The sequence below is a fragment of the Thrips palmi genome, unplaced genomic scaffold (genome assembly GCF_012932325.1).
Source record: "Thrips palmi isolate BJ-2018 unplaced genomic scaffold, TpBJ-2018v1 HiC_scaffold_18, whole genome shotgun sequence".
NCBI lineage: Eukaryota > Metazoa > Arthropoda > Insecta > Thysanoptera > Thripidae > Thrips > Thrips palmi.
In genome coordinates, this window is record NW_023144627.1 from 6,984,202 (window position 1) to 6,998,037 (window position 13,836).

The 13,836-nt window shown below is 54.8% G+C and overlaps 1 protein-coding gene across 1 annotated transcript in view; it reads right to left on the reverse strand.

The window, feature by feature from the left end:
- The window catches only part of LOC117644279 (nuclear factor 1 X-type), a 134,635-nt gene that overhangs the window by 41,234 nt on the left and 79,565 nt on the right, over positions 1-13,836 (reverse strand). The window contains 1 exon segment of the mRNA XM_034383600.1: positions 6,642-6,833. Coding sequence (XP_034239491.1) covers positions 6,642-6,833 — 192 coding nt within the window.

Below are 13,836 nucleotides of genomic sequence, written 5' to 3' on the forward strand. Positions count from 1 at the left end.
TCAGGCTTTTCAGGGTGTACAGCCTTGGTTCCTGACATGGGAATTTTTACCATCAAAACACTCTTTTGTCTTATACGGTAAAAACGGTTCCTGGTTTTCGCGAACTCCTTGGAAATAGCTCATACCAGAGGCTTCCTGGGACAACCAGGAACCGTTTTTTTCCGTGCACCTTTATTCCAAATTTATTTGCCATGAGATTGTTTCAATTTTATTTTTTTGATAGGCATTTTGCACAACATTGAAATTAAGTCCGTACCGCCAGAGCCTTTTGCAACATGAAAAGTAATTTTTTGACACGCCAGTGGGCATACAGCAAGCCAGCGGTGACTCACAAAGAACACACAAAAATCAAAAGCAATACATAAAAATTGAAGAAAATAAGAAACGAAGCAACGGCTGCTTGTTTGATGACCTTTGCGCGACACGAGCGGTCCGCCTTTTTATAATCGCAGTGTTGACCTAGGCTGGGTGACAAAATGTGTTATCAGTCTTATCTCTTTCCTCAAGCCAGCCACCCGAAAAACTGCCGTCAGCACACTGTCAAGGGTGGTGACTTCATGACCACTTCAAGGCTCATTTTCGTCCACTATTCGTAGGAATCCCGGACGCGTTTTGAGCTCCAGAGTCGCTAAATGGGACTCGAACCGAACGTGTGACCCCACCAATGGACTCCTCGTTCGGAGAGCAATCCATTGGTGGGGTCACACGTTCGCTTCGAGTCCCATTTAGCGATTCTGGAGCTCAAAACGCGTCTAGAGTTTCGGCCGGCTCCGCCGGTCTTCTGGCCCACTGTGACACCGTGACGCCTCCCCTCCCCCGGCGGCAGGACAAGGCATCCAACAGGACGCTACAGGGCGCTACACTGCTAGGGGGGCCAGGGGGCAAAATAAACAACAGTCAAACTGGACAAACCCAACACCACCGCACACCTCGGCGCGTCGCAACGCGCGGACGTTTGCAACAGCGCCCCGCCTCGCCCCGCCTGGGCAGCCACTGCAGTGTACTGGACTGCCCATTGTTCGGACGACCGTCTCTCTCGCACCCATTAGCGGCCCATTCCCCGACGCACTCGCACGCACGGGGCGGCGAAGCGGCAGAGGCGATCCTTTTCTATTTCGGAATATTTGACCTAGGGGTTGAATTCAAAAATTAATAAATTAGCAATATTGGCTATTACAAATCATACACAGGCCACACTGGTGCATCGTCTTGAGCCTTGCCTTCCAGTGTGGCAGCACTGATGCCGGCACACTGTGCCACCCTGCCGCCAATCAAATGTGGCCGCTCTGTCCCTCTCGCGCCCATACGGGACGCCCCATGAGTGCGAGAGGGACAGAGCGACGAAAACGACTCTCGGTCTGCCGCGGCCGGGCCGGGCCAGCCAGTGGCCTACACTGTGGCCTACTTGGACGATTAAACGCGACATTGGCCTTTGGACATTGGCCAAGGGGGAAGTGCGGAAAAAAAGGCAGCGCTCTGTGAGGCGGCGCGGCGCGCGCGAGCCCCGTCGTCGCACCTGGGGCACTCATTCATTCCAACCACAAAACAAACTTGCGCTGCTCATTGTTTAAACTTTCATTTTTAATTATTTTTTTTTTAGCCTTAATTTTTTTGCATGAAAAGTTTAGTTTGTTCGTTTGTTCCGAACTGTGAACGAAAAAAGGGCGCTTGCCTCCTTTGCCTAACAACATGAAAAAGTGCTAGAATTTTTCCCACCAAAAAACTTTAAAAATGTTGAGCTACCCCAGTGGTCGTTGGCAAAACTGTCTTTTCATGCAGGACAAACGTACTCGCTCGCGCGCGGGTTTTATGTGGTATTTTTTTGTGGCCTTTTTGGTCATTCTTTTTATGAAGTGCGTTTACGACCACACTTTCCAGGTGCACCCCGGAGGAGGAGGGGGAAGGAGGGGGGGAGGCCGGTGGCATACAAGACCACCGATGAGTATGCCGGGCATGCTTGTTGTGGCGCGGTACTTGCTATGCGGTCTGTGACGCCCCCCCCCCTTTTCCCCTCGCGGCGGTTGCACTGTAGACAAGCGCAGTTCTCCACTTTTCTCTTTGCAGTGTGGCGGTGTGGCGGCCGCGGGGCACCAGGTCTGCCACGGCCTCGGCCACGGCCAGAGGAGAGGAATGGACGCCCTGGTGGCGTCGAAGGCGAGTTTGAAAGACGCGCCACCGGAAGCGGATTCGAGATGTCGAAAAGAGGATCGAGAGGTCGAAGTGGGAATCGAGAGGTCGAAGTGAGAATCGAGAGGTTAAAGTGGGAATCGAGAGGTCGAAGTGCGAATCGAGAGCGGCCAACTGTGCGATGGGCGACAGATTTGAACAGGCGAATGTCTCCCGCAACCCAGTGAGACTTTGCTTCCCACTGCTGTAATCCGGATGTCATGGATGGCGCTGCGAAGCGAGGAAGACAGACAGACAGACAGACAGACAGACAGACAGACAGACAGACAGAGGCCAGCGATAAAACCGTAGCGAGTTAGCAGTGGGTTATGGCCGTTATGGTGGGATAATGCCGTCCATGCGGGCAAAGCAGCGGGCAAGCGGCGTGGTGCATCTTCACTGCCAAATGAATGGCCACCCGGAAATCAGGCTGGAATGGCTGCAGCGAGGCTTGACTGTGTTAAAAAAATAACAACGACTAACTGCAAAAACAGTCTGAGTATCTGAGTCAGGCTGCTGGGGCGACTGAAGCCACCTTCACCAGGTGACTGCCCCGTGCGTTACCTTTCCCACCTGGGCACCCTCGGGAAGCGCGTTCAGGTCTCTGGGCGGAAACCTAGGACGTCGCGCAGCGGGCCAGAAGACCGGTGGAGGCGGCCAAAACTCTAGACGCGTTTCGAGCTACAGAGTCGCTACATGGGACTCGAACCGAACGTGTGACCCCACCAATGGATTCCTCGTGCGGAGAGCAATCCATTGGTGGGGTCACACGTTCGCTTCGAGTCCGTTTTAGCGACTCTGGAGCTCAAAACGCGTCTTGGATTATGACCGCCTCCATCGGCCTTCTGGCCCACTATGCGAAGGCCACAACACGGAACTGCCGCACTACAAGCGTGCCACTCAAAACCCCAAATGGAGGCGGGCTGTGCGATATCGAAGCAGAAGCTACATAACGGGTCGGCCCTCTTTGGGAAACTGCTGCTGCATCTTCATACAGTGGTCTTCAACCCTCCCCTCCCCCTCCCCCGTCTCGGGCAAAATTTATTTAGCCTGCGCCGCCTTGCCACTCCCCTCTTTTCCACTATCTCACCCTCACGGCCTCTCACCCCCAACCCCGTCTCTCTCTCTCTCTCTCTCTCTCTCTCTCTCTCTCTCTCTCTCTCTCTCTCTCTCTCTCTCTCTGCAACTATCTGCAATCTGCCGCATCGCTCCACCCTTTCCCTCATGCGAGATGAGCCCTCTGCAGCAGTACTCCTCAGCAACTATTGCTAACAGTCAGACCGTCCTTCACTGATTTCGAAATGTCCTCAACGGGTTGAAGCTGCCAATCATTTAAAGCGAAAGTGCTCTTCCTGCATACCAAATCCCTCACGATATCGTCATTCGGAAAATTTGGTGTCACTAAAGTGTCGTCATTTTCAAGATTTTTCTACTTTTGAAAATGACGACAGAGTGCGAGAGAGCGCAACAGTTGTTCCAGGTGAACGGTGAAGCCAGTCGAAACAGGGCGAGCAGTACACTGTAGTGCAACAAGTCAGTGCAGGTTCTCGTGACAGATGACAGACGTTATTTTCTGGCAGACGTGAGGATCCGACCTAACCTAACCCAAAATAGATAAATATTGATTCGGATTCACCGATAGAAGTACGCAATTCCTCTCTGCCTGTGAATTCCTAAAACCCTGCTTGTAGCATCAAACACGTAGCACCTAAAGGACATCCGAATGCGAATCCCAATCTGAACCGGCGGCCCGTTCCAGACGGAGCGCGACACAGATTGCGTATCGCCTGGGGTTGTTTTCGCCCGACGCGTCATCCGCCCGGCGCCTGCACTGCATGGGGTGTCTGCATAAACAGGCGTCACACTGCAAAAAAAAAAGGCGACTCGAGTCGACTTGGACTTTAAAGTTTAAAATTCTTTCGGCTGAGTCACAGGGCTCTTGGTCAAACCCCCCCCCCTCCAAAAATGTAGTATTTCTTTCACGTTTTTACGGCTTTAGAAAATAAAATGTCGATTAATTGAACTTGCAGAGTTGAAAGCTTATCACGTTGAACACAAAAGTTTTCAGATGAAGAAAAGTAACTCAAGAGGACTCTTCTTTTTTTTATTTTTAAAGAAAATTTTCTTCCTGTATGAAATTTTTTTTCTTTGGGTCAAGACTTTTTGTAACAAGAAAATTAAAAATCAGGAAACTATTTTTCTGGGTGTGGGTCAAAAATTCCCCCTTATAAAAGATAAATTGTATAATTTCTTTCACTTTTTTTAAGGCTTTAGAAAAAATAAATGGTCGATTGATTGAACTTGCAGGGCCGAAAGCACGTCATGTTGAACCACGCCGCTACGGCCGGCTGAGCTCCTGTCTAGTGAGGGCGGTTTCCTTTGCAGTGCATCTCAGCGTCTGAACGCGGGCGAGGCGGGCGGGCAGGGGCACGGGACTCCGAGACAGGCTCGGAAGCACGCAAAAACATGAGCCATGCCGACAGGGGTTAATATGTGACGCTCTCCGCACCCCCGGGCGTAGGGCCGTAGGGCCGTAGGGGACGCTCCGGGGAGACAGCAAAAAAGCGAAAGTGGTCTCGACGCCGCGAACGGCAGCAAAACCTTAAATACTTAGTCCGCCGCGCCGAGGCTGCGCGACGGGGACGGCTTCGCTGTCAACGTTTTTCAGGGATAGTAACTTTTGTCTAGTGAGAAAGGAGCGGACGGAAGCGGGATTCAAGCAGAGATTAACGTTTTCCAGAGAGCAACGGGACGGCTGTGTGGAGTGCACTCATTTATTTTTTTCAAAACTGACGAATCAAGAAAGAAAGATGGGGTTGCACTTTTAAAGACGAGGGAGGACAGTCCCTATACTACTTCGAAAATAAGGTGACCGGACGGCCCAGACAGGTCAGCAGACTGATTCCGAGAGTCTCTCTGTCTCTCTCGCACTCATAGGGCGTCCCGTGAGGGTGCGAGAGAGAGAGAGAGCGACGAAAACGACTCTCGGGATCGGACTGCGGGGCTGCCGGGCAGGGCGGCTCCTCAGGTTTAAAAGGCTAAAAGGCGGGAGAATGGAATAAAGTCGACTTGTATGTAACCCCTTGATGAATGGGTAGGAAGGAAGGCGCCCTCTCCGGGCGTCCCCGACGGCGCCTCTCTCTCTCTCTCTCTCTCTCTCTCTCTCTCTCTCTCTCTCTCTCTTCAGCGCGTCCTCCACCCTTCCTCCGGCGCCCTTCCCTAAACGGTACAAGTACCCATAAATCCCTTGTCCTTTTCCTATACAAGACTTTGCACACAACACCCTTGATTGAATCTGTCTCCAAGAGATTTGTGCCCCCGACTCGTCCTCTCTGTGCCTCTTCCCCGCCCCTGTCACCCGGCCACCCCGCCCCCAACCACCCCGCCCCCGGCCAGCCCCGCCTCCCCGCCCCCAACCACCCGGCCCCCCAGCCCCCGGCCTCCCCGCCCCCGCCACCCCGCCCCCGGCCACCCCGCCCCCGGACCACCCCGCCCCCAGCCTCGCTACGAAAGGACGCAAAGTAGTGTGGAAATGTTGCCGCTTGCCACCTCACCCCCTCGCCTCCCCTCCCCTCCCGGCACTCTGACAGTTTCCGTCACGAAACAAAGGCAGACGACCGATTCCGCCCGCCGGGCGTCCCGTCGCTCTGTCTCTCTCGCACCCGACCGGAGCGCTCCACGAGTGCGAGAGAGACAGAGCGCTGTTCGCTCTCCAGGACGGACAGTTTTATCTGCCAACTTGTGCTCGTCCGGAACAAACGGCTAGGCCTGACCTCCGTGGGCGGATCGGAACACCGCGTCCAAGTCCGGCCCGCATCCGTCAAGCACCACGAAGTTGGACTTCCAGTGGCGTTACCTCCAAAGGCTTTACAGGGAGTGTATCAACCACACTGTTGAGGCAGCGAGAGAGACAGAGCGACGAAAGCGCGCTGCTCGGAATCGCCGCTCTGCCGCGGCGGCGCGACGTGGACAGTGGCCGGGTGGACGGTCATAACTCACAGTGTGTCAAACGACGCGCCCCGCCCCGCCCCGCCCCGCCCCGCCTCCCTACGGGACAGAGCGCCTCATCCCGACCAGTTATGCAAATCTCTGGTGGCGCCGCGTGGCCAGCACGGCCAGGCGCGACTAGGAGCATGGCGTCTTAGGTCAGTGGCGTGGACTAGCGTGGACCGCCGCACAGTGGGCCGGAAGACCGGTGGAGGCGGCCGAAACTCTCGACGCGTTTTGAGCTCCAGAGTCGCTAAACAGGGCTCGAACCGAACGTGTGACCCTATCAATGGATTGCTCGTTCGAAGAGCAATCCATTGGTGGGGTCACGTGTTCGGTTATAGTCCCATTTAGCGACTCTGGAGCTCAAAACGCGTCCGGGATTTTGACCGCCTCCACCGGTCTTCTGGCCCACTGTACGGCGGGGACGACCCGAGGTCTTGTCGATCCGCGATCGCCCGGGTGGACACACACACACACAAACTCACCTTGTCGGCCTGCCGTAGACAGTCGATCCGCCTCATCTTGCCCTTTTGGTCCGGGTTGGAGAGCACGCACATGGCGGGCTTCTTGCCGGTGATGGACAGGACGAAGTCCTCGCGGCACTCCTGCGTGATGTCCTTGCGCAGCTTGCCCAGCAGCCGCGAGGCCCACTTCTGCTTCACCTCCGCCTTCTCGCTCTGCAACAGGGAGACAAGGGGTTGTTGTTTACAATGTGGGCCAGAAGACCGGTGGAGGAGGCCAAAACACTAGACGCGTTTTGAGCTCCAGAGTCGCTGAATGGGACTCGAACCAAACGTGTGACCCCACCAATGGATTCCTCGTTCGGAGAGCAATCCATTGGTGGGGTCACACGTTCGGTTCGAGTCGAGAGAGCCACAAACTGACAGACAGCCCGTCGGAGCTGATCTAGCGCCCGACGGGCCCGGGGTAGGCAACCCGCTCCACGCCGGGACGCGGCGGGTCGGCCTATCCCAGCGTCGCAGGGGCCCCGCAGCGCCGGTCGCTCTGTCTCTCTCGCACTCGTGGGGCGTGCCGCGGGCGTGCGAGAGAGAAAGCAGCAGAGTGGCGCAGGCAAAGCCGAGAAGTGCGTGGCATGTTTTCGGTGGCTGACTCCGCAATTTGCATCAAGTCGCCGCATCCGCCGCATCCGCTGCAGCCGTTGCCACTGCCGAGGAAGACATGCGTTCAACGCGAGCCGCTCCACTGGAAAGCACGCAACTCGCGCAAAGCCGCGGCACTGTTAACTGCCACTGTCGCTCGCATCCCATTAACCTGTGCCGCCTGTCGCGCCCGGTCTTGTTTGCAGACAGGCCAAACAGATCCATCTTGCCGAGTAGTCTCTATAATCGCAACGGAACGGGCTCGCTTTTTCCATCGAGTCGATTGCCGCTTAATTTGCAAAGCAGCGCCCTTGCTACGCTCGCCTCCCCGACCTGGCGTAGGACTTGACTGCCGCCGGGTTACGCTAGCAGGGCCCCACAGTGGACTTGCCAGAAGACCGGTGGAGGCGGAAAAATCTCTACACGCGTGTTGAGCTCCAGAGTCGCTAAATGGGACTCGAACCGAACGTGTGACCCCATCAATGAATTCCTCCTTCGGAGAGCAATCCATTGGTGGGGTCACATGTCCGGTTCGAGGCCCATTTAGCGACTCTGGAGCTCAAAACGCGTGAGGACTTTTCGCCGCCTCCACCGGTCTTCTGGCCCACTGTAAAGCACCGCAAAAAAGGCAAGATTTTTGAAAAAGAAAAATGCATTCAATTTTTTTTGGTGGGTACTTTAGGGACGGCACCGCCACCGATTCCAACTGCACGCGTGCACCACAGGGAGCAGGAGCGACCCTGCGCACGGCGTGCCGTCGCTGTCTCTCTCGCACCGCCACGGACCACCGCACCGGAGCGAGAGAGACGAGGTCAGGGGACACACTGCACTGTGACACAGGACGGACGAACATTCCGATCACGATAACGCCAATTTCTCACATCACACATCACGGTGCACGGCGGTCCCCCGGCATCCCCGCGCGGGGGGCCGGCCCACCTCGCGAACAAGTTAATAAATACTGGAACAAAGGACAGCGGGGCGAACATTACAAGGCGGCCGTCCCTTGCGGGGAGAGAGAGAGAGAGAGAGAGAGAGAGAGAGAGAGAGAGAGAGAGAGAGAGAGAGAGAGAGAGAGAGAGGGAGAGAGAGAGAGAGAGGACCGCACCGCAAGGACAAGGGCAGTCGCAAGGGACCAATAAAAATAAAAGAAGGTCCTTTAACACACCTCGGCGACATACCCGGCTCCCAAATCCTGCAGGCCTCCACCAGGTTGCGAAGGGCAGGGCAGTAGTCTGACGTCGAAACGGTGTGCTCTGTCTCTCTCTCGCACCGCTGTGGGACGCGCCGCGAGTGCGAGAGAGACAGAGGGTCGTTCGCACCCCATCATCGAACCGAGCAGGCAGTATCAGCCGGCCTTGGGGGATTTAGGAAAGGCGTTCCCGATTCCCCCCCCCTCTCTCTCTCTCTCTCTCTCTCTCTCTCTCTCTCTCTCTCTCCCTCTCTCTCTCTCTTATGCCGCCTCCCCTCCCCTTGATCTATCGCGCATCCCTATTTCAAGCTGCCGTGCCCTACAAAAATGCGACGACGAAAAAAAATATGCGAAAAAGGGCGCGCCGACGATGTTTTTGTTTCGGCTGCCAGTCGGGTTGTTGTTGTTGTTGTTGTTGTTGTTGTTGGAGGTGCGCGTGGGTAAGTGTCGCGAGTGCCGAGCCAAAAGCCGAACGGCAGCGATCAGATAGACCGAACGCGTCATCTCTGCGAGTGCATCTATCACGCCGCGTCGCAGCGCGTCGCGCCTAGGCATTATGCTTGTTATTATTTCGCTCGCAGAGAGACTGCAGGGACTCGCGAAGGAGGACTGCAGGACCACCTGGGACCGACAGCGCTACCGCATCCATCGCCAGATGGCTATCGGAGTGACGCGGTGCAGACAGAGACAAAAGACGCGGTTGCAATGCGGCACTGTAAAAATTTTCCGTACTTCAGTACTCCTTCTCTCGTTCTCTTTCAAACAGTGTGCCCGTTCGGGCCCAAGGCGGAAGCGCGGTGGATCGAGTGACGCGCCACCGCCTTGGAACAATCGGCATCCCCCGAGGAAGGCGCCGGGCAGCACGGAGACGGACAGACAGACAGACGGACGGGCAGGCAGACAGTGGGCCGGAGGACCGGTGGAGGCGGTCAAAGACCCCGATGCGTTTTGAGCTCCAGAGTAACTAAATGCGAATCAAACTGAACGTGTGACCCCACCAATGGACTGCTCTCCGAACGAGGAATCCATTGGTGGGGTCACACGTTCGATTCGAGGCCTGTTTAGCGACTCTGGAGCTCAAAACGCGTCTAATGTTTTGTCCGCCGGCGACGGTCTTCTGGCCCACTGTGAGACAGGGGAATCACGACTAACTGCCTCGCCGCCCTCCCCGATCACGCTGGGCATCCCGACCGGAAGTAGCACCGAGTTAGTGAGGGATGAAGTTGGAGTAAACTTTATTCCTTTCCTTTAACTTTGACTGTGTTTAGTTCCCTTTGCTCGCCGCGCTGACCCTGGAGCGCCACACGCGGGGGTGACTGGAGAGAGGGAGAAAGAGAGAGAAGAGAGAGAGAGAGAGAGAGAGAGAGAGAGAGACAGAGAGAGAGAGAGAGAGAGAAAGAAAGAGCAAGGATAAATCATCTTGCCCTGGCCGAGCAAGACAGCTACAGCTCTCAGGGGGGCTTTTTCGGTTAGTTTACGTTTCCCCTAATTCGCCGTTTTCTCTTTTTGTGCGATCAGCGGGCTGAGCTGCCCTCGGCCACTCCGGGTCGCTCGGTGCGACGGAGAGGGAAGATGCGGCCCTTTCGCGCCAGCAAAGCCGAAAGATGTGAGAATAAGGGGTCCTGTTTGGTCCTGCTGACTGATTCCATGAGTCGTTTTCGTCGCTCTGTCACTCTCGCACCTACGGGAGTGTGAGAGCGACAGACGCAGCATCAGCCTGTGCCAGTCTATTCCTCGCGGTGCAGAGGCGGCTGGTGACACAGCGAGGCACTGCGATTCATTAAGATATCTCCGGATCGTGCCTGGAAAGCGATAGCGGACGGCCTGCCAGGCGTGATCGCTATCCACCCGTATGACTTTCTTGTTTATAGTCGTTAATTATCGGTATCAGTCAATAGGCATCGACACCTCGCCACCCGTTTCAAAGCAAACACGCCTGCCCGCGTCCACGGCTCGCCCTGCCACCGTTTACTTTGGCCACCAGCAGCAGCACTTTCACGCGATTTTCATGTCGAGAATTTCGTCATTAACTGACCGACGAACGGAGTGCTGCTGCTGATCAGAAAACTAGTTCTTCGCGGTAGTCGATTTCAAACTGAACCAGATATTTGACTGGCTTGCGAAAAACGACCTGTGTGCGAGATGCGACCCTCGAGATGTGAGCAGGCCTTCTCTGGCAGAATGACCAACAGATTAGCTTTAATTGAAAGCAAAGAACTCGGGGAGAATTATAATTAAACGCGGGCAGGCAGGCGGGCGGACAGACGGACAGACAGACAGACAGACAGACAGACAGACAGACAGACAGACAGACAGACAGACAGACAGGCCGGCACGCGCCTCCTCTTCGAAAGGTCCCAACACACGGAATGGGGGTGGCCTAACCTTTCAATGAATGTCGCACCACATTGGCAACTTTTTATTGCTTTCCTTTCGCGGGGGTTACGCGAGGAAAAGTAAAAAAAAGGAATAAATAAAAAGAAGGCTGAAAAATGGGGCCGAAAAGAGTCGGCTCGTTTTCGCCAGCGACACTTTGGGCTGCTAAGTAGGGGCCCTGCCTTTTCGGCGGCCCTAAACGGAGCACCACGGGCCGCCTCCCTCCGCCAGGCCGGCCACACCGCGGCGAAGCAGCGCAAGCAGGGCAAGCAGGGCAACACCCACCATTATGCCCAGGACTAATAACAGGCATCATACCGCGCGGCAGTAACCTAATGCCATGTTAATTGAATGCATGCAAACAGTGTGTGTGTGTGTGTGTGTGTGTGTGTGTGTGTGTGTGTGTGTGACAAAGACAAGCGATTCTCTGTGCTGGTGTGTGTGTGTGTGTGTGTGTGTGTGTCACCAACACATTGCAGCTTCCTACCTCAGGGGCCGCGCTTGAGCTGCTCGGTCAGCTGCTGGGTGGTGGACTTAGGGTGCAGAGGTTAAATTTTTGGTGACTTTTAACATCTTAAATGCTTTGGTTGAACAGGTCTCGAAAAAAAAAAGTGGGGATGAAACGGTTGGGGCGCACAGACAGTGCGGTCACTCTCTTTATGAATGGTCCCTCCCTTTAACCGCGCGGCTGTGGTGGCACGCGTAGTACTACCCACCCGATGGACTTCCCCCCCTCCCTTCTCCCCCCCCCCCTCCTCCTCGCTGTCGTCTTTCTTTACGATCTGATTGTTATGCACTCATTACGCCCTGCCGTGTGGCGTCCTCAAACATTTTAGCGGCATACAATGAGTGCGTGGTGGATCTCTCTCTCTCTCTCTCTCTCTCTCTCTCTCTCTCTCTCTCTCTCTCTCTCTCTCTCTCTCTCTCTCTCTCTCTCTCTCTCCGGAGAGTGACTGAGATGTGGCCGCGCCGCTCTCATACATTTCAATTGGCGCTTGCCGGGCGTTTGTTCCGGGCTGGCCAACCTGTCGGTATGAATCAGCGGCCGTTGGATTGACTGACTGCCGGTGGGCGACCCAGCGCTGCCAACGGTCCAAAATACGAGACACGTCCGTCATCCATGTAAAACAAATTTACAAAAAAAAATACCTATTAAAATTTTGAAATAAAAAAATTGGACGTAAAAATAAATTTATACATAATAAAACAAAGTTCACTGTGTAATTTTTTATTAAATTCTGAATTTGAGCTGGGGCTGAAAAAAAATGTGTTCCCGGACGCGGGGGGGGGGGAGGGGGGAGGTCTTGGGGCTGCGACGGTGGCGGCCCGGCGGGCAGGAACTACGTGAGAAACATTCTGGCATGCAGAAGGGTTGTGTTCAGCGTTTTTCCCAGTCCGCTGCGCATCGGGCCCAAAAAGCCACACCGTGGGGACAAAGATAGAGGTGCGCGAACCGTCTGCCTGTGTGTGTGTGTGTGTGTGTGTGTGTGTGTGTGTGTGTGTGTGTGTGTGTGTGTGTGTGTGTGTGTGTGTGTGTGTGTGAAGGGGGTGGGGAAGGCAGCATCAGGAAAGACCTCAAGGAAGGGTGTGAATGGATCGAGGGACCTGAATCAATCGCAGAAGCCTTCGCACACACAATGCACGGTGCGCAGAGAGAGAGAGAGAGAGAGAGAGGCGTCGCGGAAGGGATTCACAAATGACTCCCGAAATTCGGAACGCCGCTCTTAGAAAACTGCTATAGAGCTGCTATAGACTACTCGCGATGTCCGGTCATACGGAAAAATGAAAACAAAAGGAAATAAAGATAAAACTAGGAATAAAAAGGCGATGACGCTAACGGGGCGGTGGGATTTGAATACGAAATAGGAAGACAAAGGCGACAGGAGAGAGAGAGAGGGGAGGGGAGGGGGAGGGAGACGCCAAGAAAAGGGCCAGCCGAAAAGAGCCCCCGCCTGACGAAGAGTAAGTGCAGAATTATCAGGAGTAGTCTGTTTGATTGCGAGCAAATTGCTTGATTTATGTTTATGACTTTTAAAAAGAATCGCGGGCACCTTCCCGGACTTTTAGGCGAGGGCCGCGAGAAGGCGCCGAGTGGGCGAGGGAAATTATACTCCCATGTACGCTCCCCGGGACCCCTGTGGGTCCCTGGGCGTCGTTATGCGGAAAACCAGCGCTCAAAAAAAAAAAAAGAAAAAAGAAAACACAAGGAAAGATGAAACTGCTGCGGCTCGCCTACGGTGTCAAAGTGAGATAGAAAGGGAGGACCGCGCGCCATTATGCGAGCCAGCCACGCGTCGCCACCTCTTCATTGATACTGGAGGCGAGACTCGGTGATTTTAAAGCGCGCTGCCTCCTTGCCATTTTTCGCGGCAGTAGCGATTTTTCATACGAGTTTTGTGAAAGCGGTTTTTCCGATCGCGTACTCGTTGTGATGATTGTATCTCAATGGTCAGCACTGAGAAAACCTTACAAACTATTTTAGGCCTTTGTTCAAAATACTAAGTAAGGTTTTAAGCGTGAGGAAATAGTAAATTTGAAATCAGCGAGAGCTTAGTGCGTAGGGTTACGTGAGTGCGGACTAGCGAGCTCTAGGGCCAACTTAGGAGGCCAGAATTCTACACGCGATTTGAGCTGCAAAGTCGCTAATTGAGACTCAAACCAAACGTGTGACCCCACCAATGGATTGCCCTCCGAACGGAGAATCCATTGGTGGGGTCACACGCTCGGTTCGAGTCCTGTGTCAGCGACTCTAGAGCTCAAAACGCGTCTAGGCTTTGGCCGCTCCACCGGTCTTCTGGCCCACTGTGCACCGCCAGGGCTACCTTTACGGCGGCCCCTTCTAGGGCCACCTCCAGGACCACCCAGCCCGTCCCTGACGCCTGCAGCCCTCTCTGTCAAAGGCAGCTTTGCGAGAAATGAAGTGCCTTCAAGGCTATAGATTCTCGCCACGGGCGTGGCGTGGCGCGGTCGCACGGCCACTATCACGCCGAATAAAAAGGGAGGGAGGAGGGC